At 39.0% G+C, this 25,790-nt stretch overlaps 1 protein-coding gene across 1 annotated transcript in view; it reads left to right on the top strand.

Moving 5' to 3' along the window:
• Positions 1-25,790, top strand: part of kcnq1.2 (potassium voltage-gated channel, KQT-like subfamily, member 1.2) — a 337,327-nt gene that overhangs the window by 25,806 nt on the left and 285,731 nt on the right. Inside the window, exon 3 of the mRNA XM_048607651.1 lies at positions 10,704-10,794. Within this exon, the coding sequence (XP_048463608.1) occupies positions 10,704-10,794 (91 nt within the window). The remainder of the gene's footprint in view (positions 1-10,703; positions 10,795-25,790) is intronic.

The raw sequence follows: 25,790 nt of genomic DNA, 5'->3' as shown, positions 1-25,790 counted from the left end.
GAAATTGTTTCCTCCAAGAAGGTATTATGTGTTCAGTCTGCAGTTTATTAATTAGTGGGGAGGAAAAGAAAAAAATCATTTGAGCTACATAAGCTGCTTACATTATGTTTTTTTGGCAACTGAATTGGAGAAAATGCAGAAAAGATTCTGAATGTAATTTAGGGGCAGGCATGCCTCAGTGGTTAGCACAGCTGCCTCACAGCACCAGTGACCTGGGTTCGCTTTCACCCTTGGGTGACCGTCTATGTAAAGTTTGCACATTTTCTCTGTGTCTGCGTGGGTTTCCTCTGGGCGCTCCGGTTTCCTCCCACAGTCCAGAGATGTGTAGGTTAGGTGGACTAGCCATAGGAAATACAGCATTTCAGGGATATGGTGGAGGTGTGGGTCTGGATGGAATGCTCTTTGGAGGGTTGGTGTGGTCTTGATGGGCTGAATGGCCTGCTTCTGCACTGGATGGATTCTATGATTCTAATTTTGTAAAATATGTGAATTATATATGTTGCCAAAATAGTTAGTTTGTTTCTCTGTGGCATTAAAAATCTGGTGGCATGATGCAAGAAGTGTTGGTGATGTGAATTGAAATAAAACAGGAATGGAGTACTAATAAAAACAAAAAGATGCCTATTAATTGTGCTCTCGCTTTTGTACTAGTTTACACTATCAGTTTCTGCACAATTCATTTCATCTGTCTTTGAAAAATTTAAGAAAAATGTACCTGATATATATTTCACAAATGCAATTTGATAGCCTCTTGTTATACATCACTTGCAATTTAGAAGTTAGGCTTTTATTGTGTTGTAAATGTTGAACAATATAGTGTTACTGTTTATTGAGTAACAGTGATGTGAAGCATAATATCATTGTTTCCTTAATGAGAACTCAGAGGCTACTGAAAGATGTCCTCCATTATTATTTTAAATAACTTTCAGCCAATGGTTCCTATCCATACTATCACTAACTTCACTAAGGACCTAATGAATTACTGAGTTACAGATACTGACAGCATGATATAAAGATTTGTTCCATATTTCAGTTGATAGTCTAAATATTAAAGATACTTGTTTAAACAAAATTTTTTCACTGACTGGTTTTATTTCACAAACAGTAGTACAGAATTCAGTAATTAATGTGCCAAGTTTCCTTGTCAGTGTAAACAAAAATGCATCTATTTTCCTGTTTTCGTGCTTAGTTTGAGTTTGGGTTATTTTTGGCATTACTGTGAGGGGGAAAGGTGCAACTAACATATGTAGTAAGGTTTTCGTGTAAGAAGCTTTTATAGATAATGCATCAGTTTTGTGCCTTAGTTCTGTACGAAAAATATTGTTAGTACTATTTTGACTCTTTTTTTTTGTTTCTCTGTAACCATGTTTCAGTGATCTGAATTTTACATGGAGAACCATGCAGGATGGGTATCAGTTTTTGGGAGTGGGCCCTTTGGTACAAGATGGGACTAATTCCGTAGCCAGTAACGTTGTGAGCTCACCATGTGGCATGAAGGAAAAGTGATGAAAAACTGTCAAATACCAATACCTCCAGCACCACTACTACCAGAGTCCCATTTTAAGGTATATGAGATCCTAGTACTCCTGTCTTCCAACTTTTCTTGGATTTTATTTTCTGATACCTCTGCCAATGATAATATGGCATGGCAGCAGGAAGACGGCCTTGGTGACTGTTAATTGTTGCTTAAGGGCCTCAATTGGTCCAAGGACAGGCAGGCTACCTGATGATTTCTTTGGCCCTGCTGAAATCCTAGCAGAGGTGGGTAGGCAACGGGCATGTCACTGCCACCCTGATGCCTGATTTGACACCCTTCTCCATCTGCCAACCAGCTCTCAGGTGGGGGTGTTAAATTTCTCTCATCTCTCATCCCCTGAATTAATTTTAAAAGGTCCTCTTATCTGATAGCTCACTAAATTTTGTTATCCATGGAATTTAAGAGCAACATTTTTAAACCATCATCAGGAAACTGAATTCTTGTCCCCTGTCCAGTAAAGTTTCCCCCACTGGCTTTTCAGAAATCTCTAAGCAGACCCAGATTTTTTTTTAATGGCTTGCTTTGGATGGACTTGGATGTTGGACATGCAGGCCTGTGTGGAAATAATGTCAGCTGTTTAAACTTCTGTTGGGCAATTTCCCCTGCTGCCTGGAACCCTGTGTGACTGTTTCCAAGACCTGTGACAGATCCATGTGACTTTTTTTTGATAGTGACCCAGGAAACATTAGCTTAAAACCTGATGTAATACCTAGATAACTCCACAACCAACTGCAACTCTGACCACCCTTCAATCACCCGACCTCTTATTTCCGCCACAAAAATAGAAGTTGCTGGAAAAGACCAGCAGGTCTTGGAGCATCTGTGAAGAGAAATCAATTGTCAGGAAAAAAATCCATCTGGTTTACTCATGTCCTTCAGGAAAGGAAATCTGTCATCCTTACCAGGTCTGGCCTATATATGACTCTAGAGACTCTAGAGACACAGCAATGTAGTTGACTCTTGACTGCCCTCATGGCAATTAGGGACAGGCAATAAGTCCTGGCCTAGCTAGTGATGCCCACATCCCACGAATGAATTTAAAAAAAGCATTAAAATTATTCTGTTTTCTAGAATCATACAGCATAGAAACAGAGCCTTTGGCCCAACTCGTCCATGTTGACCAGGTTTGCTAAACTGTACTAGTCCCATTTGCCTGCATTTAGCCCATATCCCCCAACCTTTTATATCCATGTACCTGTCTAAATGTCTTTTAAATGCTATAATTGTACTCAACCTCTACCACTTCCTCTGGCATTGAGAGAAGATAACTGATTCCCATCCCTATTTATAAAGATTTGAACCTTGTCATTAGTCTTGTTAGCAGCAAAGAATCTGAGGATCTCTTAATGGAATCTTAGTGGAACATAATTATATGAGAAAGCTGTTGAGCTGATTAGTAGAAAAATCATTCATCGTAATCCATATGAACCATTCCCAAGAGTGAAGTTCTGCAGAGGTGTATGACCATTTCCTAATTATAAAAGAGAATTGAAGGCTGTTTTTATTTTTAAAAATAAGTATATATTTCCTAAAAATGGGATGGGATATTGCTGATTAAATGATGAATGGGACATTCTTGTTTGTAAAGAAGTGGAAAAATTCGCATCCTTCTTCTTTCCCAGGCAAATTTGTTGATGTCGAGACACACTTCATTTAGCCCCCTTTCTTCAGTGCTATCATGAGCCTATTTAAAATAAACATTGTTACCCGAGGAAATTAAAAATCTTTTTGTAGTACTAAGCACTCTTGGTGAGCACAGCAAAGTTCGTTATCTGTTTGGTTGAAATAGGAAGACTGAACATCATCGTCCCTAAACAGCAATGTGATAAATGATTTTTTTTTGTTTATTAGCGTTCCTGGGTGGATGAACTTAGATACATTCATTTCTAGTCTGTAATGGCTAACCTGTAATGATCTTGTGAATTCTACACACTTACCAGCACATTATCGATAGATTTCGTTCTGCAAACTTCACTTGGTCAGAATACATAGGTGGTCCATTAACACAAACACTGTACTAATATATCAGCTGAATACTAAATAGTACCCTTGTTATGGCAAGGACACAATATTTTTGATTCAGTAGACACATTTACTTGTATAAAATCTGGAATAGAAGTTCAGGTGTTGCATAGTATGAGAAATTGTAATGGATGGAAGACCATAAAGTAATAAAATCACTATAACTACTGGCAGTGATATCTGGTTGAACATAAATTTGATTGGAAAGGATTATTCTGAAAAGTTAGAATTAACAAATTGCTCCTTATTTTAAGCTGTAATTCCTTTGGGAATAAAGGATAAATTACTGCTAATATTCTAATTATTTTCAGAAATAGCCATACCTGAACAGATTTAACAATCATAATTAATTCTGCAGATGTGGATATAATATCTCCTGAATGAAATAAAATGAATAGAAAACACCAAGATTAGTTTATAAGTACTAATTCATGTGGGTGAGGGAGAAGAATGAGCAACAAATTTATCAATTTCTTTTACACTAATTTTGAAAGAATTTTGAAATTTGAAAGAAATGATCTTGATTGCTATGCCATTTGTTATAAAAACTGTGTGCTAAAAGAAAAAAAAGTATCATAATGACATGTTTAGTAAGCTATCATTTTGGTAGCCCTTTAGGGAGATTACATCATTCGATGCAAAAAAGTCTGTAATTGATCCAATGTGGGGAAAAATGTTCGATTTCTTCACGTGCAATTTTGCACATCAGAATAATTTAGTTAGTTATGTATGTGCAGAATTGAATGGTCAGTTGTAATTGCAAAGTTATGATTGTCTTTAGGTGGCAAGTTCATACCAATTTTTAAAACCAAATTAAACAGGATCCCATATGTGTATTGAATAAGAATGGCAGTAAAGGAAAGAAATTACATAGTATCATGAGCATGATGATACTTATGGTATTGAATAGGAGAATCAGAAATTGAAGGAAACAGTGCTATTGTTGTTAACTTTAAGGTATTTCTTTTTAGGTGAAGTTTGTTATTGTTATGTGAATTGTATTCTTAACAACATTAGATAAATTTTGTTTACAGTTATTGGATATTGCGGGGTCCAGCAACCACCTGACTGCATACGGATTTATCCTATTGCTACTCCCAGCCCTCGCACCTTCGGCTAGCACGCTGTGGACATAACTGGCAGGCAAGGGACAAATATTTGGACTTAGAGCCACTAATAATGAGGAATGCACAGCGAAAACATTTTAGACCAAGTATTTTATACAGCCTGTTCTCATTTTGCGAAAACCTGATGAGGATACAATCTTCGGAAATATCTTTTTAAATATCACAATAGATTCGGCTAAATGTTTTTGTTTATTTTAAAAAAAACTTCTTCAATATTTTAAGATATCGGACTCACAATCAATATAAATTACATTTTAAACAAGTTACAAATTTTGTGAAATCGTACCTGAAAGTGGTGGGTATTACTTTTTCACTCACTTTTTAAAAACATTGATCTAGCGGACTTTCTTAATGTCTAATTTTGATCAGAATTATGTTATTACTTTTTAAAAGTATTTACATTTTTAATTCTGTAAGATTATTCATGTCAATCAATTCCGATGTAATCCTTTGTTCTATTACCATTTCACGGAAGTAGCCCAGTTGCTTTACATAGGTTTTTATGAAGCATGGACTGGAAGACACACCCTCAGCTATGTGCACCACGCACAGAGCTTCTGACCTACGCTGACACTAACATTTGCCAGGAATCCTCCCCCCTTCAAGCTGAATGACTTGCAATTGGGATTGCAGACTTCAAAATCCAACCCTTTTAATGTTGTACAGGATAGGATACTCCAACTTTCATGTAACAGTTTTCACTTTGTACGATCATTAGATTTGTGTAGCGTAAATGTTCCCTTGAGATCTGATGTTTTTGGATTCATACTGCATTTTCGTTATCACTGTGAAGCAAGTTTTTTTTTCACACTAATGACATTTATAGTGTAAATACACTTAAAAATACAGGTAATGTGTTTAATTGAGATTGAGACTATGATAATTGGCGCATGTTTGATCTTATTCTGGGTGAAGGTGTAGTAAATTTGATAATTCCTGCTTCTAATTACTATGGTGCTATATTTACCAGAAGTCAGTGTGTGGAAATTAAAAAAACAAATTCAACATGTTAGTTTTATGATTTAAGTGTCAAATTTATGTGATTATTGACCAAAGTGTGGAATCTTATAGTGGTGTGGACTATGGTGAGATGTATGGCCACATTGGACCAGAAGTGAAATAATATCAAGATTATCTTGCTCCATCTTTTAAATTTTTCACACAAGGCATGGCAAGATTTTCGCCAAGAAGTGGTGAGCTGCCAATTGATGAGATTTAACAATTTTTAGGCTCCTCTACCCAACTTGCTTCCTTTTAATGTTTAGGTTCAGATCTTACCAAACATACCTAACAAACTAGATGTTGGGAAAGCTCAGTCAGAATAGGTACCTGGCAGATTCATCTCTCCTATTTCTCTGAACAACCTCCATGTTAGAAACCAGGCACAAATTTTTCAGGCATGCTTCATGGCCACCAGCCACATGCATTGGCATCAATATGTGCCAAACTCTAAGAATCCACATGGCACATCTCCGATCACTTACAGGGTGCTTCTGCACCTTTATGCTGCACCAGGAACTGCCATTGTAATGTTGGAGGGAGGAGATTCTCTGCGCTTGGGTACATATAAACCTGTGCATGGGCTTGACCACGTTGCATGTCCAGAGTCTTCACTTGCTGTCATAGTGCTCATTCCTACCTGCATGCTCACAGCATCTCTTGTTTTTGCACTTTGCCCACCCACCTAGACTCACCATCACTGTTGCTTTGCCATTTGAAGCTGATGCAAAGCCAGGAAATTTGTTGGCGTCATCGGGCCTTGGTCACGTTGAGGGGAATAGCCTTCAGTTGAGGGGTTGACTCCACAGTGAGTCGGGGGCAACCTCCAATACCAGTCAAGACACTGCTTGAGCCAATCAGAGGCTGTTGTCTCCTGCAAGGGCAAGGAGTCAAATGGAGGGCAGCACACCACCGCGAAAGGGCAGAATGTTGTGGGAAAATGGTTATGCTGTGACAGAGGGGGCAGAGGAGCAAGTGGAACAGGTGGTGAGAGTACCTAGAGAACATTGTCCCAGCTTGACCCGCCACCAGAGGTAAGTGAAGGTGAGAAAATGAAAACAATAGATCAAGAGAGCAAAATCAACAGGTCTATACAATCCTCAGCAAGTATTTTTACTTCTGACTTTATGATAGAGAGAAGATAAATGAAGCAGTTGAAGATATTTAGGCTTGGGTCACTAGTCTGAGCAAGTCATGCAGTGATATCCTGTGACGGAGATAATTGCACTCCAACAGTGACAAAGTCTTACTTTTTACTAGGGAAGCTCAAGCCATTAGAGGTTTTTACCTCATTTTCATTGACTTCAATTTTAATAAAGGCCCCTTTGATTTCCATATTTGCTTAAATGCTTAATTGATGTTAAGGACTGCCACGGTCAACTCTCAAAACGACACTTCTTTTTTCACCTCATCCTATCCTTTTCTGCATGCCTGAACCAAGGCTGAAACAAGGTCAGGTCTGAGTAGTTTCGGTGGGACCCAAATTGAACATTGGTGAGCAGTTTGTTGCTGATTTAAATATTCATCAGTAACAGTTGTTGCTTTATCTTGCTTTCAACCAACACAGCTCCCTGTGTATTGAAGTGTCACTCTGGACTATCTCTGTCTTTGGGTGTCTGCAGATACGCTGTCCCTGAGGGTGCTTGCTCCTTATCTCTTCCACTCCTTATGTAGCATAATACTATTCACATCTGTTTGTAGGTTAGCAAATACAATTTGCTATTGTATTGTCTAAGCTCTCTCTCTTTGCATGCCCAGTCTAGACTATTTGCTCTTGCTCTGATGTCAGTCAAATGATAAGTTTCATCATCATCATTTACATGAATTTCATTGTACACCAAATAATATCTTCCATTGTTTTGCTAATGACAGAGCATGGACTAATGTGGGCAGGTAATGGATTAGATTTTTTTCTGCTTTTTTTTATGGACACAATACCTGGGAAACTTACCACATTTGTCAAGTAGATGCTAGCATTGTGCTCCAGAATATCTACAAGTCTCCAGCACTATAGCCACGATGTTTTCAGGGCCCTTGCTTTCCTGTGTCCAGATTTTCTTCATACTATGAGAATGAAACTAGTTTCCAGAGCACTGCCATCTGTGATGTTAAGGAGAAGGCCTAAATGGGTTATCCATACTGGCTGACAATAGTTGTAAATGCTTCAACCTTGTCATTTACTTTTGACGTGCAGCATCCTTCCATTGGGGTGGGGACCCTCCGCCTCATGTTGGTTGTTTCATTGTCTAACACTCTTCTTTACTGGATATATCATGACTGTGGAGCTTTGTTCTGGGATTTGCTTAGCTCTGTGTATTCTGCTTTCATGCACCTAGTTCTAAGTTATAGCTTCACTGGGTTAAGCACACTGTTTTAGATGTTCTAGGTGCTTTTCCTGGCATGCTTTCTTACTTTCCTTATTAAACCATAATTAATCTCCTTACTTGAAGGTTATTGTCCATGATAGTTATGCTGGCCTGTGAAGCATGGAGAGCATGCAATTGTTCTGCTACTGATGGCCAATAATGCCTCCATGTAGTGATTTGAGCCATCAGATATTTTCTAAATCTATCACATTTTGTACAGAGGAGTGTTAAACATCACAATGGAGGCTGTATGAACATAAGCTTAATCTCTACAAGAACTATATGGAGAATTCTCCATCAATGGGAATGTTTCTGTGACAGGTAGTTTGGTGAGGACATGCTTTTATTCCCTCATGCTGGTCCTCACACCACTTGCCGCAGGCCCAATCTGCCAGCTGTGTCCTTCATTGCTCAGTCAAGTTAGTCAATAGTGTTACTGAACCGAGCTTGGTGATGACCTCTGAAGTCCCTACATAAGAGTACGTATTGTGCCCTTGCTTCCCTTAGGACACCACTTGGAAGATATGCTGCATGGAAAAATACTGATTCATCAGCTGAGAGAGTAATGTAGGTAGTAATCAGGATGAGGTTTACTTGACCTTGTTTACCCTGATCCTGTGATAGGTTCATGGAGAATATCATTAATGTTAAAGACTTCCAAGGCAACTACCTCCCAACCTGCTATCACTTTGCCATCAGCTCTGGTGAGCCTATCCTGTTGGCAGGACAGGACTTTTCCAGAGATGGTGATGGAGGATTTTGGTACATTGGTTGTAAGTAATGATTATGACTACGTCAAGCTGCGTGACAGTTTTCCAAATTTTGGTAGAGGTTCCTGGAACTTAGTGAAAATGACTGACTTGAGATTGACTTAGTCTGGTCGTGCCTTCGTCATATGTAGTGCTAAACTTAAGAGGACAGCTAGGAGTCACCCACACTGCTGTGGGTTTGGAATTAACCATAAGCCAGACTGTGTTGAGTCTGGCAGTTTGTCATCCTAAAAAGGCGTTGCTGAACCAAAGATTTTCACAACAATCCAGTTATTTCATGATCACCATTACTGAGACTAGCTTTCATTTATTTGAATTTAAATTGCCGAGTCGCTGTTCAAAAGCTATAAATTTGAACTCTTATTTCCAGTGTATCTGGATTACTGGCCCACTATGCTACAGTTTCCTTTGTTCTTTTAACTATAATCAATTTATCCAAATAGATAATTTTAGAAGTGAATAGATCATGGCAGTGCCATAGGTTGTTATAGAGGACAAGAGGAGCCATTGAACATGGGTAGAGGGGCATGATTTGGCATTAATGGGGCATGGGGAATGTGTTGGGGGATGAAAGTTACAGCCACATTAAATAAAACAACTGGGATGTATTGAGAGGTTACCATTGACCAGAACTTGGTGTGCCAGCCATATAAAGAGCAAATTGTAAGCTAGGAATTATATGCAAGTAACCTGCTTCTTAACTCTCTAAATCCTGCACACCACCTATAAAGCACAATCATGAATGTGATGGACTACTGTCCATTTGCCTGAACAAGAACAGCTCTAAATACACTTGAAGTTCAACAACATCCAGGACAAAGCACCCACATGATTGATACATTACCTAATACTTTCAACATTTACTCCATCCACCACTGATTTGCATGGGACTAGTGTGTTTGATGTACAAGAAACACTGTGACAACTCCCAAAGGTTCCTTTGACACAACTTTTTAAACCCACAGCTTTACCACCCAGAAGATCCAGAACAGCAGATGCATGGGAACACTACCATGTTAATTTTCCCCTCCAAGCCACATGGCATCTGACTTGGAACTATAGTGCTATCCTTCACTGTCACTAAGTGAAAAACCTGGAATTCTCTTTCTAACAGCACAGAGTGCACATACTGATCCCAGACTGCTGTGGTTCAAGAGACTGCTCATCAACATCTTTTCTAGGGCTATTGAGCCTGTAATGCCCAAACTCAGTGAACAATTTTAAAAAAAATTCCTGGAGTGTTGATGTTGGCCTTTTAACAAGCCTACCTCGGCATTCAAAAGACTGTATAGATGTGTCTGTATGGTTTCAAGAAATGGCATGCCTGACTCTAGTTACACTCACCCCATTCAGCGTGAAAAAGCCCCCTTTTGCAGGCCATTTATCCCAAGGCAGGTGTGGCAAGCCACAGAATTTCGTAACTCTGTTACCTACCTCTAGGATGAAAATTGAATCCTCTGCATCTTGTTTGTAAAGAAATAGATTCAGCTCACATTTTAAAATCCAACAGCTTTTCTTCCCTAAAGAAACTGAGATTAAATTGGTCTTCCACAGAAACAGCAAATGAGCAAAAACAGCTCAATTTTACAAAGTGTGCACTGTTTAATTGATTTTAGTAGAAAGGAAAAGTAGACTTCTAATTTACAATTTCATGCTTTCACCGAAGGTTAATTTCCTTCCCATTTTGCCATTATAATTGTTCTTCATTCTCTTCAATGCTGCATGTTAATCTTGAGTATGTTGAATAGGTTTGTTTTTATCTTTAAACAAAAAATGTAATAAATGGGATTAAAATCAGAGGTCATAATTAAATGATTATTTCATTTTAACTTTATTTCTTTTAACATCAACATTTCACATGTTTTTCTTTTTTAAATTACAGGTTCTTGATGGTGTTGATTTGTTTGATCTTCAGTGTACTATCTACCATTGATCATTATGCTGATTTTGCAACTGGAACTCTGTTTTGGATGGTAAGTAGAATTCTGTCTGCCATAAAACTAGCCGTGCAAATCAACTGAATATCATTAAAATTGTCTACAGTTCTGATCCTATCGAGTTCCTATAGAACTGAGAATAGGCAGTTTCTGTAATAGGTAGAATGAAAGTTGTAATTCTTTCCTAGAATTTCCATGGTTAAATCTTGGGTATAGATAAAAGTATAAAGATGACATTGTATAATTAATTTGGGGATTTAGTAATTGGCTGTTGTCTTAAATGCCTTCAGTAACCAGGATTAATACTTCATCATTAGGATTGATTGTTAGCAAAAGGAAAACATAGAAAGTAACTTATTGATGACAGCTGTGATCCAGTCGCACCTGCTGAAAAACTGGTGGCAATCCTGCCTTGTTCATTACTGGGAGTCTTGAAGGGGACCAATATTAATTAATCAAGCAATCAATTGCTTGCTGTCAGCATTCCTGTCCCTTGGAATGTAGAGGCTGGCTGTAACAGCTTCTTGCCAATCAGATGTTCTAGCAACACTTCAGTCCGAGCAGTGTCACTAGGAGTAGTGTTGCGACTGCAGCAAGTCCCACTAGAGGTGAATTGAGGGTGTTTGTTGGGATCAGTCAGGCAGGGCATGGTTGTTGTGGGGATTTTAAAGAGGGCATTTCATGGACCACAGGGTGTCGGATCAGGAGGGTTCAACCCTACTCCAACCCATGAGCCTGTAATATGGTGTGTGCTACCACACCTCTCTCTAAACCACTGATGTAATAAAAGTGATGATGGGGTGAATTGGAAATTAATGGGCAACATAAGGACCTTTCTTGTCTATCTTAATTGGAGGCAGTTGGGAAGGTGATGCATGTCCAGTTTTTTTCACAACTAATTATATTTGACACCCATGCCTTCTATCCCACACTCTAGGTGGGGGCAGACAAATTAAATTTCACCCATAGTATTAGTTCTTGTTTCTATTTTCCAGCAAATTCTAAAGTAACAATTGAGTCAGTGTGTAGATTTAGTTTTTGAAACAGCTGAATTCTTGTAGAGATACTTTATTTCTTGTAAAAATACCTGTCCTAAATATTCATGGAGTACCCAACGTCTAGATGTTATAGTAGGTAACCTGTGTTATTTGCCACTACCTAAGCAAGCTGTGCTGCAAAGTTCTAGATTATTCATTACTTGCTACTATTGGAAGATGAGTTTAAAAGGAATGAGTGCAGAAAATGAATTAAATATTTCTGATAAATAAAACTTTTCTCTGGAGCATTGCAGGTATAAAAATAAATGTGCCCTTTCAGACAGAACTTGTTGTTGAATCTCCATTATTGGTCTGTAGAATCAGAACATATGGTGATTTATAGGAATTTTTATGCTTGTGATTTGATTAGTAGAGATAAAAGTAATTCAGAAAAGTTTATTACAATGGATGTCTTGAAAACAGCAACACTGTATTTGAACAGAATAATTTGGAGTGAATTGACAACATGATTTCTTCATGGAGTCTATTCACCAATTTGTTACTGCGCCTCAAAGATGAAGATTTGGAAGAGCTATGTTGTAGAAGATTGATTAACATGGGAGGCAGGAACAGTGCATAGCCCCTAACAAGGCACATAGTAACATGCAGTTGAATTTTTATTAGCTAAGTATGTATATTGTCACATTATTTAGTTTAATAATACTCTAAAACAGTATAGCACTGTATGAGAGCAGATGTTTGTAAAGTAAATAGTTTGCTTTTCTCGCAGAGCTGGCACACCTCACTATTGAGTCTTTTTTTGCATTTGATTTCCTTGGGGATTGTTCATGGAGGTTGTTAACTGGTCAAGGTGATGCTAAGTAAATGAAGTGAACACAATTTGAAGAATTTGTCCAACATAATTATGGTAAGTTCAAAAGAGGGTAAGGGTAGGTACTGTCCTCTCCACAGTTCAAAACCAAAACTTCAAGCTTGAAGAAACCCAATTTATTTCTCTACATTATTTGCTATAAGCTGTCACTCTTAATCAATAAATCAGGGTAGTGCAGATGTTAATCAATTTTTCTGTGCTCTTGCAAGCAAATGAAAGTAGCTGGAGAATGAAGGTCAAGAAGCAGTAAGTCCTGAGAAGTTAAAACGATAATTTCAGCGAACCCTGTGGACAGGGACCATTGGTTTGCTTTCCAAGTCCTTCTACCCATAACACATGTTCTTGTTGTATCTGTGTTGTGTACATGTATGTCAGTGGTGTTGGAGGTTTAATTAGAGCTATATGCTGACAATTCACTATTCTTTACCTTCAGCTAAAGTCCCTTTATTTTTAATGCATAGCTATTCTCTTTAAGTACGGAAACTTAATCTGTGTTTTCTGTCAACATGGATGTGAAAGTCTAGTAAATTGGGAAATTTTGTGTACTTCCATAAAATCTTTTGTAACATTCAACCCATTAAACCCGTTCCATCGTTTAATAAGATCATGACTGATCTGAATACGGCCTTGACTCCTGACAGTGCAATCCTTGTCTTGTTGTTCACTCAAAATCTAATCAAATTCTAGTTCACCTTTGAATAAATTCAATATCCCAACTTCACTATTCTTTTTACCCAAAGCCTAATGACCCTCAAAATAAATTTCTTCTTATTTCTGCCTTAAATCGGAGACGCCTTATGTTTAAACTCTATCTTTAGTTTCAGATTCCTGCATAAGAGGAAAAGGCCTGTGGGCATCTACCCAAACAGCTTCTTTCAGAACCTTTTATTGATTAAGATGCCCTTTCATTCTCCTAAACTGTAATTTGCATAGGCCTTTTCAACTCTTCTGCTGAAGACAACTTCATCCCAGAAACTAATACAAGTACTTCCTTCATTAATGAGACCAGTTCTGTGTACAATGACACTGTTACTGGTGTGGCCTCCCCAATACACACAAGACTTCTCTACTTTCATACTTTATTCCTCTTTATTACAAAGCCCAGTATTCAATTGTCCTTCCTAATACCTTGCTGCACCTGCATGCAAGCATTTTTTTGTGATTTTTCTGTACAAGTGCATCCAGATCCCTCTGTGTTCTACAGAATTCTGCTGTCAGATCTACTTAAATAATCTGTCTTTCTACTCTTCCTGGCAAAGTGGACAATCCACATTTTCCCATATTATGTTCTACCTGCTAACTTTTATTTTGTCCACTCACCTAACCAGTTTCAGTCCCTTTGCAGATCTTTACTTCTCACAACTTGCTTTTGTATCCAACTTTGTATCATCAATGAATCTCTATACAATAGTCAAATCCTTCATCCAAGTTATTAATATATGTGGTAAATAGTTGAGGCCCCACCCCAAGCCATGCAGTACTCCATTTGTTTGCCAACCTGAAAATGATCCATTTATCCCAGCACTCTATTTTCTGTTAGCTAATTCTCCATCCTTGCTAAAATCATCTGCAATGACCTTTTTTAAGGTCAGAAATCACACAACATCAGGTTATAGTTCAATAGGTTTACTTGAAAACACAAGCTTTCGGAGCCTCACTCCTCTTTCAGGTGAGACTTCAAAAGCTGGTGTTTTCAAATAAACCTGTTAGGCTGTAACCTGGTGTTGTGTGATTTCTGACCTTGTCCACCCCAGTCCAACACTGGCACCTCCACATCGTGACCTTTTTTAAGTCACATCATACTTTTCTACCAGCTTACTGGTTTTCCTTTATACACCTTTCTTGTGAGTCGCCTTATTGTGACTAAAGCCACAAGATTCTAAAGTTGTTTTTTAGACGAGCAACAATAATTTTTACTACACAATGCTACATTGATGGAATGGACCCCTCTCATAGTAATGAAAGCTATGGGCTGGTGATAGAATGCTTTGATTGCTATGTGGGTGGACTTGATTTCACCTTCTGAAGTGGAAGAAATGGATAAATTGATGTGCTTGTATGATTAGTGTATAAGTGACCTTTTAAAGTCTTTCTTGCCAATTTTTCATTATGTTTTTTTTTCTTTTTATCAATTTTGAATTGTGAGCTGGAAATGACTTGTGGACTTTGGGACAGCTTGTGGTCAAAGATAAAGAACAGACCAAATAAGCTTTGTTTGTGAGGCCAGGTGTGGAGGCTAATTGCATACTTATCCTCAATTTTAAGGAAGGTTCTAACAGACACAGCAACCCCAGGAAGAGCCATGTGTTTAAACAGAGCAGAAGTTGGCTATTAATGAGGTCAGTCTGGGAAATGGTTCCAGCAAGTCTGAAAGAGACCAGATGTTCAAGCAGATGGCAATTGTTGAATGGTAATTGAGGCCTCAAGAAAAGTCTATCAAGGTGAAATCACGATTCAGTTTTTTTTTCTACTGTTTCTGGGAGATGGTTATGGGCTGCTGCTGAGACAGCATGAAGATTTGAAAACTCCCTGTCTAATTTGCCATACCAGCTTCTGGAATCCCTAAGAATAGGACACTGAGTTTGAAGTATTCCTGCCTTTAGCTGGGTTAACTGAGAAGCTGACCCTGATCAATGTTTCACACAAAAGAGACAGCCATGGAGTGTACGTTTATACCTTGGAACAATGCCTTGTGAAAGCCATTTAAATAATCTGGCCAGTTTTGTTATTTTCTTTTTATTTATCTCTTAACTTTGTTAATTTGTCTGTCTTTTGTGTGAATGGGGCAAACCAACATTTCAGCTTAATCAGGCATTAATCAGCTTACTGTGTTGTTTAATTTTCTGTCTGCTAAAGTTATTGCATATTCAATAAATAGTTAAAGTCTGTTGTTTAAGATTGATTATTCACAAAGTCTGGGATTGGTTATTCAAAAGTTTATTTAGGAACTCTTTGAGGATCTTCAGTTTAATTTTACTGTGTTGTGAATACAGAGCTGAACCAAATCAGCCTCCATGTCTTAACACCTTCCTGATTGAATTTTGAGCAGCTATCTGTGAAATGCCTTGTAAGTTCTCAACTCCCTCAAAAGATCCATTGACAGAAGTTCAGGGCCATTTTCGGGCAACTGGAATGGAATTGACACCAGGTCCTTTCAAGTGCAGGTCCTTGACTAACAGCTGGCAGATGTATGCGATCGTGCTTTAGGACAGTCTGAGGCATCTTCTGCACTAACTGACTGTTACTGTGAAGTGAGCTGCATTGAAGCCTATAGTTTTGCATGAAACTTCTTCTGTGTGGTGTCTCTCGTACTGGTTCTTTTTGCTATACTGGCTTGACTGCAGTTGGTGGTAGCTATTGCTGCAGCAGCAGAAATGTTTGACTCCATTTCTTTGGAGGCTGAGGAAGATCAGAGAATGGTAGAGTTAATGTGTGCCACTGCTCTTTTACTTTCAAGAACTCAGTAAATATTAAATTAAAGCACATAGTCATGCTGCTGCTATATGTTACATCTGCTCAGCCTTCCCCCTGAAGCTAAAGATTATTCCTTTACAGAAGCTAGCCTTGCACCTGCTGACATTGTGAACTAGTATGCACTGTAAGTGAATTGACATTGCTCTGTGGCTTGAGAGAGCAGGTCTTGCTAGCAACACTGCAGGTGTATTAAGTACATCCTCCTGAATCGAACATTTAAGAAAAACTTTCCCAAACGACCAGTGACTTGGGCCTAAATTGATTTTGCTAGACTTCCAGGACTGACTGTGTCCTTCCCTGGAGTGAGAAAGGGTTGAGTTCTGGAGTTGAATTGGACCGTCTGCCTAACTGATGCAACCAGGTCCCTGGATGAGAAATGACCTAACCCGCCTGGCTGTCAGATCTTCCAATAACTTTTACCTCTTCTGTTCGCACATTACCAAGCTCTATAGCTTCATGCACTGTTTGCCATGTGTGACTCATCATACACGTCAAACACATGCACTACCTCTGATGCATCACTTTAGCCAAATGAGCCCTATTTTCACTTAAACACAGTGCCCTTTAACTACATGCTGCAGCCTTTCTTTCCATGCTAAGCTGCTCCCTCTCAGCCAAATATTGTTGTGTTGCCGTTCTCCGGTTGTGTTCTGTTCTGGCCCAGGGACACAGTGTACCTTGGTCCATTCGGATGCCTTGACTGTACTTGTGGGGCAAAAATTATGATGAAAAACACTGAAAACCATTTTACTATAAGGGCAAACATACAGCTACATAATCTGACTAAAGGCTGAAGACCAAGTTGCCAGAGACACAGCTATCATGAAGTTGGGTATCTGAAGCATCGAGTTTCTCAATGGGACCGAGGTTAATTGCAAAGTGTGAGTTAATTCCAACAAGTTTTATAATTAATGACATCAAATGCATGTAAGGTTCTTGACACCTGCTGGCTAATTCACTTTTAGTGGTAGGAGAACTTAATTGTTAAAGTACATCTAAATTGCTAGAGTCTTATTTTTGGGTGCTTGCATGATTTTAAGTTCTCATGTCTGCCATTCTTCTCACTTCCTCTGGGACATTTCTGTGGGAGTCAGTATGAGTGAATTTTTGGGTACCAATACAATTTACCTTAAGAAACCTATATTTTTCTGCACTTTTCAGATGATTACAAGATCAGATGATACTTCTGGACGAGAGACTAATTTTAATCTTAATTCATTCATCCATCCAGGACAATATTTTAATGGCTATATATAATAGTTTCTTGAGGGGACTGTAGTAGTGGAGTGGTAATGTCCCTGCTGCTGGGCTAATACTTCCCTGCTTCAAGTCCTACCTGCTCCCAGGTAGGTCTCTGAACAGGCTGATTAGAAAGTAAATGTAATAGATTCTTAAACTAATCCAGAATTGTCCCCTCCAGAATTATGTCAGAAGTTTAGTACAAGTATTAGGCAGTTTCTGCAAGAACAAGAGTTGCTTTATAACAGTCCTAAGGATACTTTTTTCAGTTTGAACCATTCATTCCCTTATCTACACAGATTCTTTAAAGTATTTGTTTTGAACTCATCAACATATCTTTACAGAGTCGTAGAGCTGTACAGCATGGAAACAGACCCTTCAGTCCAACTTGTCCATGTCAACCAGATATCCGAAATTAATCGAGCCCCATTTGCCAGCATTTGGCCCATATCACTCTTAAACCATTTCTGTTCACGTAACCCATGCAGATGCCTTTAAAATGTTGTAATTGTACCGGCCTCCACCACTTCCTCGAGCAGTTTGTTCCATACGTGCACCACCCTCTGCGTGAAAGAGGTTCCCCTTCGGTCCCTTTTAAATCTTTTCCCTCTAGCTTTGGACTCCACCATCCTGTGGAAAAGACCTTGCCTATTCACCCTATCCATGCCTCTCATAATTTTATAAATGTCATAAGGTTACCCCTCAGTCTCTGACACTCCAGGGAAAATAGCCCAAGTCTATTCAGCCTCTCCCTATAGCTCAAACCCTCCGACCGTGGCAACATCCTTACAACTCTTTTCTGAACCCTTTCAAGTTTCACAACATCCTTCCCATAGCAGGGAGACCAGAATTGCACACAGTATTCCAAAAATGGCTTAACCAATGTCCTGTACAGCCACAATATGACCTCCCAACTCCTATACTCAATGCACTGACCAATAAAGGCAAGCATATCAAACACCTTCTTCACTACCCTATCTACCAGGGACTCTACTTCTAAGGAACTATGAACCTGCACTCCAAGGTCTCTTTGTTCAGCAACACTCCCCAGGACCTTACCATTAAGTGTATAAGTCTTGCCCTGATTTGTCTTTCCAAAATGCAGCATCTCACATTTATCTAAATTAAATTCCAACTGCCACTACTGGGCCCATTGGCCCATCTGATCAAGATCCTGTTGTACTCTGAGGTAACCTTCTTTGCTGTCCACTACACCACTAATTTTGGTGTCATCTGCAAACTTACTAACCATCCCTCCTATGTTCACATCCAAATCATTTATTTAAATCATAAAAAGCAATGGATCCAGCACCGATCCTTGTGGCACACTGCTGGTCATAGGCCTCCAGTCTGAAAAGCAACTCTGTACCTCCACCCTCTGTCTTCTACTTTCAAGCCAGTAATACATCCAAATAGCTAGTTCTCCCTGTATTCCATGTGATCTAACCTTGCTAACCAGTCTACCATGAGTAACCTTGTCGAGCACTTTTCTGAAGTCCACATAGATCACGTCCACCGCTTTGCCCTCATCAGTCCTCATTGTTGCTTTAAAAAATTAAATCACGTTAGTGAGACATGATTTCCCATGCACAAAGCCATGTTGACTATCCCTAATCAATCCTTGCCTTTCCAAATACAAGTAAATCCTGTCCCTCAGGATTCCCTCCAACAACTTGCTCATCACTGATGTCAGGCTCACTGGTCTATAGTTTTCTGGCCTTTCCTTACCACCCTTCTTAAATAGTGGCACCACATTAGTCAACCTCCCTTCTTCTGGCATCTCACCTGTTGCTATTGATGGTACAAATATCTCGGCAAGGGGCCCAGCAATCACTTCCGTAGCTTCTCAGAGTTCTAGGGTACACCTGATCCCAGGGATTTATCCACCTTTTATGCATTTTAAGATGTCCAGCACCAACACCTTTGTAATATGGATACTTTTCAAGATGTTGCTGTTTATTTCCATGTACTATCTCTTCCATATCCTTTTCCACAGTAAACACTGATGCAAAATACTCATTTAGTATCTCCCCCATGTGGTTACACACATAGGTGGCCTTGCTGATCTTTAAGGGGCCCTATTCTCTCCCTAGTTTTGTCTTTAATGTATTTGTAGAATCCCTTTGGATTCTCCTTTAACCCTATTTGCCAAAGCTATCTGATGTCCCTTTTTATCCTCCTGATTTCTCTCTTAAGTATACTCCTACTGCATTTATACTCTTCTAGGGAGTCACTCGATCCCACGCTGTCTATACCTGACATATGCTTCCTTATTCTTGACCAAAACCTTAACTTCTCTAGCCATCCAGCATTCCCTACACCTACCAGCCTTGCCCTTCACCCTAACAGGAACGTACTGTCCCCGGACTCTCATTATCTCATTTTTGAAGGCTTCCCATTTTCCAGCTGTTTCTTTACCTGCTTCTTTATCTGTTTCTTTACCTGCCCCCAGTCAACTTTTGAAAGCTCTTGCCTCAAAATTTGGCTTTCCTCCAATTTAGAAATTTAACTCTTAGATCCAGTCTATCCTTTTCCATCACTATTTTAAAACTAATAGAAATATGGTCACTGGCCCCGAAGTGCCTCCCCAGTGTCACCTCAGTCACCTGCCCTGCCTTAATTCCCAAGAGTAAGTCAAGTTTTGCACCTTCTCTAATTGGTACATCCACATTTTGAATCAGAAAACTTTCTTGTACACACAACAGATTCCTGTCCATCCAAGCTCTTAACACTGTGGCAGTCCCAGTCCATTTTTGGAAAGTTAAAATCCCCCATCATAACCATCCTGTATTCTTACAGATAACAGATGTCTTTACAAATTTGTTTCTCAATTTCCTGCTGACGATTGGGGTTCTATAGTACAATACCAATAAGGTGATCATCTCTTTCTTGTTTCTCAGTTCCATCCAGATAACTTCCCTGTACATATTCCCAGGAATATCCTCCCTAAGTACAGCCGTAATGTTATCCCTAATCAAAAATACCACTCCCCTCCTCCCTTGCCCCCCTTTCTATTCTTCCTATAGCACCTATACCCTGAAATATTAAGCTGACAGTCCTATCCACCTCTGAGTCACATCTCTGCAATTGCTATGATATCCCAGTTCCATGTTCCCAACCACACCCTTAGTTTGTATGCCTTACCTGTTAGGCCTCTTGCATTGAAATAAATGCCGTTTAATTTATCAGTCCTCTAAGAAATCTTCTTGGATGTTAATTACATGCTATTGTCTCATTTTTCAGGCTGTTGAACTTTTCTTTGGAGCTGTTGTCATCATTTGCTAATTCTGTTTCTTCCCTGTCCCTGTATTTTGGTGGAAAGTATTTCTCATGTTGCAATCTTATTAGCTTTTGCTAGAGGGAGATATTGCTTTAGTTTTGTGTAGTTAAATTAACCCTATAGTGTAGTTTTACCTTTTGAAGATGTATAAACAAAAAAAACTTACTCAACTTATTTGCAAGTCATTAAGTCACTCTGTTTCAAGAAACTGAATGCTACAAACAGGTGACAAGTTTCATAGGCAAAAATTGACAATTACTTATTGTGGCACCACACCTTCACGTATTGAAGAAAACCTAGGAACAGTGAGCAATGCTCAGCTGTTTTTTGTCCCTGCCACCATATCCCACCAACACCTGTGACCACTCTCCACCCATACCTCTCCCCTTTTCTTTCCTGTTAACTTGGTTGTGAATCAATTGATGGCAGCTGTAATGGCAATTTCATATATTTACTGATTGACTGGTGGGGTTGTACAAACACTGACTATGGGTCACGTACATGTGATCAGTTCTACGACATTGTTACCCATAAGCTTCCAAGTCATCAAAGACTTTGACTTACTTCATTTAATTTAATTATGCCAAAACAACAGACTTGCCTTCATACAAAGCACTCCTTAAATACCACATCACTTTGCATGGTCAGACACTGGGTGCACATACTTATGTGTAACTGGAATCCATCAATGTTTAGTCATGTACAAGAGAAATGAATCCCTAGGCGTTATATGTCACTGGACTCAAGGTTAACTGTGTTTTCTTTTTTCAACATAAGACCTGCTCTGTTTCTGCAACAATCTGTTTTTGTGGTATATATAGGCTGTCTTGGACGAATAGGGTATCCTACCAATATCACTCCTAAAGCAGATCAAGTACAATAAAGTTAAATGTGCTGCCTTGGCTTATCTGACTTTAATCAATGTCAGCAATGGAATTATTATCCCAAAAATGTTGGGGAAAACTGGGTCGAGTGAGAGGGAATAATTGAAAGAAATCGGTATTTATAAGGAAATGGTGGTGGGGGTATTAGTGGAATTAAAGGCCAATACATTCCCAGAGTACTTAAGAAAGTGGCCCTAGAAATAGTGGAAGCATTTATGGTCATCTTTCAAGATTCTATTGACTCTAGAGGATTTCCTATAGATTAGAGGGTAGCTAATGTAACCCTTCTATTTTAAAAGCAGAAAGGAGTTCGAGAGAAAGCAGGCATTTGTGGACCTGTTAGCCTGACATCGGTAAGTGAGAAAATGCTAGAGTCCATTTTAAAGATTTAATAACAAAGCACTTGGAAACAATCAATGACACAATCGGACAGATCAGCATGGATTAACAAAAGGGAAATCCTGCTTGACTAATGTATCGGAATTTTTTGAGGATGTAACTATTAGTATTGATAGGGGGAGGTAGTGGATGTGATTTACTTGGACTTCTTTTAGAAGACTTTCAATAAGGTCCCATATAAGAGATTAGCATGTAAAATTAAAGTGGATTCGGGGTAGTTTACTGACATGGATAAATTGTTGGCGGTGAGGAAACGAAGAGTAAAAATAAATGAGTCTTTTTTTCCCATATATTAATGGATGAGGGACCTAAATGTTAAATCTCCAAGTTTTCAGATGATACAAAGCTGGGTGGGAGAGCGACCTGTGAGGAGGACACAGAGCTGCTTCATTGTGATTTTGACAAGTTGAGTGAGTGGGCCAATGCATGGCAGATGCTGTATAATGTGGATAAATGTGACGTTATCTACTTTGGTAGCAAAAACAGGAAGGCAGATTGTTATCTGAATTGTGAGAGATTATATAACCTCCCCTTTCCCAATGAGACGTAAGTGTCCTCATACACCAATCACTGAAAGTAAGCATGCAGGTGCAGCAGGCAGCAAAGGCAGATGGCATTTGGCTTTCAAAACATAAGGATTCCAGTATGGGAGAATGGATATCTTGCTGCAATCATACAGGCCTCTGGTGAGAATGCACATGGAGTGTTGTGCACAGTTTTGGTCTCCTAACCTGTGGAAGGATGTTCTGGCCTTAGGGAGAAGTGGAACTAAAATTTATCAGACTGTTTCTTAGGATGGCATGACTGACTCATGAAGAGAGTCTGGATTGATTAGATCTATTTTTACTGCAGTTTAGAAGAATGAGTGGGGAGTCTGATAGGAACCTGTAAAATTGTAATTGTTAGATGATCAGCCGCAATCATTGAATCACGGAGCAAGCTCAAAGGGCCGAATGGCATACTGCTGCTTCTGTTTTCTTTTTTCTATATATTTCAAGGATGATGGGTTCATTTCCTTTATTGTGGAAGAAACTGTTGTGTTGTTCACTTGTTGATTCTGCAGGGACCCTGTCCACATCTCCTGTCTATGCTGGCACAAAGACTGTCTGGCCAGTGAAAAAGTCTGCCCTAGTATCTATTCTACTTTTTGTTTTGATGTGAAATTATAGGGGTCAATCTTCATATCCCAATAGGAAATTAGCAGGAAGTGAGCAGGAGCAGTTGTTGATATACTCACCCCAAATTGCATTCACGTATCTGCATCTGAGACTCTGCTTAACATTATTGTGGGGGAAGAAAAGGAAATTTTAAAAATCTATCTTCATTCATAACTGGATGTGTGATATTTTATGAATTACATATAATCATTGGAAATTGAGAAGTTTTGAAGTGTGTTTTGGAATTCAACGCAATCATAACCGATCTCATCTTGGCCTCAACTTCACTTTCCTGCCTGATCCCCAAAACTGTTCAACCATTACTAATTAAAAATCTGTCAATCTCCTCATTTTTATTCAGTATCCTGACTCCACTACACTCTGGGGTAGTGAGTTCCACTAATTCATGACCCTTTGAGAAAAATAATTTCTTCTCATCTCTGTTTTAAATCTGCCACCTCATAGCCTAAAACTATGACCTCTCAATCTAGATTGCCCCACAAGAGGAAACATCTATCTGCTGTACATCTTCTCCGTCAATCCCCTTTTAGCATCTTGTACCACAATTAATTCTCCTCTCATTCTTCTAAATTCCAGAGAGTTTATGAGCCAAATGGCCTCTTTCTGCATGGTCAGGCTTCTGTAGGCCTAAACAGCTCAACATGTCCTCAGAAGACAAGCTTTTCATCTCTGGAATTAATCTAGTGAACCTTCTCTGAACTACCTCCATCCTCCCTTAAGTAAGGGGATCAAACTGTTTGTAATACTCTAGACGCAGCTTCACCAATGATTTGTACAGTTGCAACAACACTTCCCCACTGTTATACTCCATTCCTTTAGCAATAAATGCCAACATTCTATTTGCCCTGCTTATTACCTGCTGTACATGCATTCTAGCATTTTGAGATTCAAGCACAAGGATACCCAGATCTCTCTGCGCTGAATCACTTTGAAGTTTCTCTCCAGTTGAGTCAATGAGTTGGTTTTTTTAGTGATTCACCATAAGCTATTTATACCCAGTGTTGAAGGTAACAGCTCAGACCTTCTCCTGAGCTGCAAACATCATTGGATTACTGCTCCACTTGAACTTTTGCCTACTCCAGTGCTGCTTTGCATTTCTGGTTGGTTATTCCAAACCAGTTTTCCTGAGAAATGCAGAGCATGTTGGAAGAATGTTGTACTTTATTCTTGGATATAGTTGTGGATATTTTTCAACAACAGCATGTTGAGATGTGTTGTGATATTCCTCTGGAGCAGTTGACACTGGAGCTCAAGCCTGGCTCAGAGGCAGTGGCATTTCTACTGTGCCACAAGAGGCTTGCATGTAAACATGTGGTTGTGAAAAAACATATCACAGTTTAATATGACTTAAATTGTAACATTGATTTGTGCATGTTCTAATGTCAGGTCATAATTAGCACAATAAAATTTTAGACTTTCAAATATTAAACAATATACCTGTACAGAATTAGCAACAAATGGCACATTTATTGAAAGGATCTAGTTGATTTTTTTTGCCTTAAGCAGTTAAAATAAGTGAGTTAATAAACAGGTAGTGGTGGCTTTCAATAACCTCCCTGCCAATCCTACCTCCCACACTACATTCTTGAACTTTAAATGACCTAAACGCTATCAAAACTTTGACATTATTGTTCTGTTTTCAAGTCTGCAATAAGTTGTCTCAGATTTCACCTTTTTATCATTTTTTAATACTTCAGCCATGTATGTAAAAACTCATTGAAATAAATGGAAGATGACTTTAATTATCCAAATTAATTACATTGAGCTTTGACTTTAAAGAAATATGAAACACAGGCTCATAAATCACATTAATTGCACTTCATTTATATTGTTGGTGAATTGATACAAATACATGACTGTAACTGACCTATTTTCCCAAGCTCAAAGATATTGTACAGAAGCATGATCATAACCTGCTCCCTAAAGTAACTCAAAATAGATTTCAATAGTAGGATTCGTTTTCAATTGATGACAATTATATTGGCTGAAACATATAGTAGATTTTTTTTTTCTCTGAGATGAAGTGGGTGTAAAAGGAGGAAGAACTTCCTCTCAGGGCTAGGTCTGGTTTTCCTGTGTGATTACGTTCCTCTTAGTTCATTACATATTCACAGTCCAGGTAAAATGAGAAATTTTTATGGGAAGTAAGTTCTGAAGTCTGCCAGGCCTATCCTGGGACCATACTTAAAAGGCAACGAGAACGTACTTCACTTACTGCAGCCCAGGAGAATTACTCAACCTTTGTTTATCCCTTACCCACCTAGTCAAGGAGATGTCAGAGACCTGGCAAAAGGTAGTGCCACCCTTTAGCAATGCCTCCTTGGACATTCTCCTGAAAGCTGTCCAGGAGAGAAGGGAAGTTATTTTCCCTGTTGATGGCTACAAGAAGCCAACCTGACTGAGGAAGGCAGTGGCTGTGGAGGGCAGTGCCCATTGGCTGGTTCAAGAGAATCTGTCTCCAGTGCCATGGGAAAATGAATGATCTGTGTTCTATCAATGTACCACTGTCTAATCAAATTTCTGTATCCCCAGCGATGTGAGCTAACATTGTAAGGTTGCCACCCTACAGGGGAAAAACCAGTAATATTTGGAAGTGATCATACAGGGTTTACTGGAGCTCCATTTTGAGGTATAGGAAACAAGTCAAACCAGTATATGGCATACGCAAGTTTCACCGGTTTATCCTTCTTGGATTAAAGAGGACTGTCA

The sequence above is a fragment of the Rhincodon typus genome, chromosome 18 (genome assembly GCF_021869965.1).
Source record: "Rhincodon typus isolate 14 chromosome 18, sRhiTyp1.1, whole genome shotgun sequence".
Taxonomy (NCBI): domain Eukaryota; kingdom Metazoa; phylum Chordata; class Chondrichthyes; order Orectolobiformes; family Rhincodontidae; genus Rhincodon; species Rhincodon typus.
Note: the sequence above shows the minus strand (reverse complement) of the source record. Positions and strands in the feature narration are given on the sequence as shown.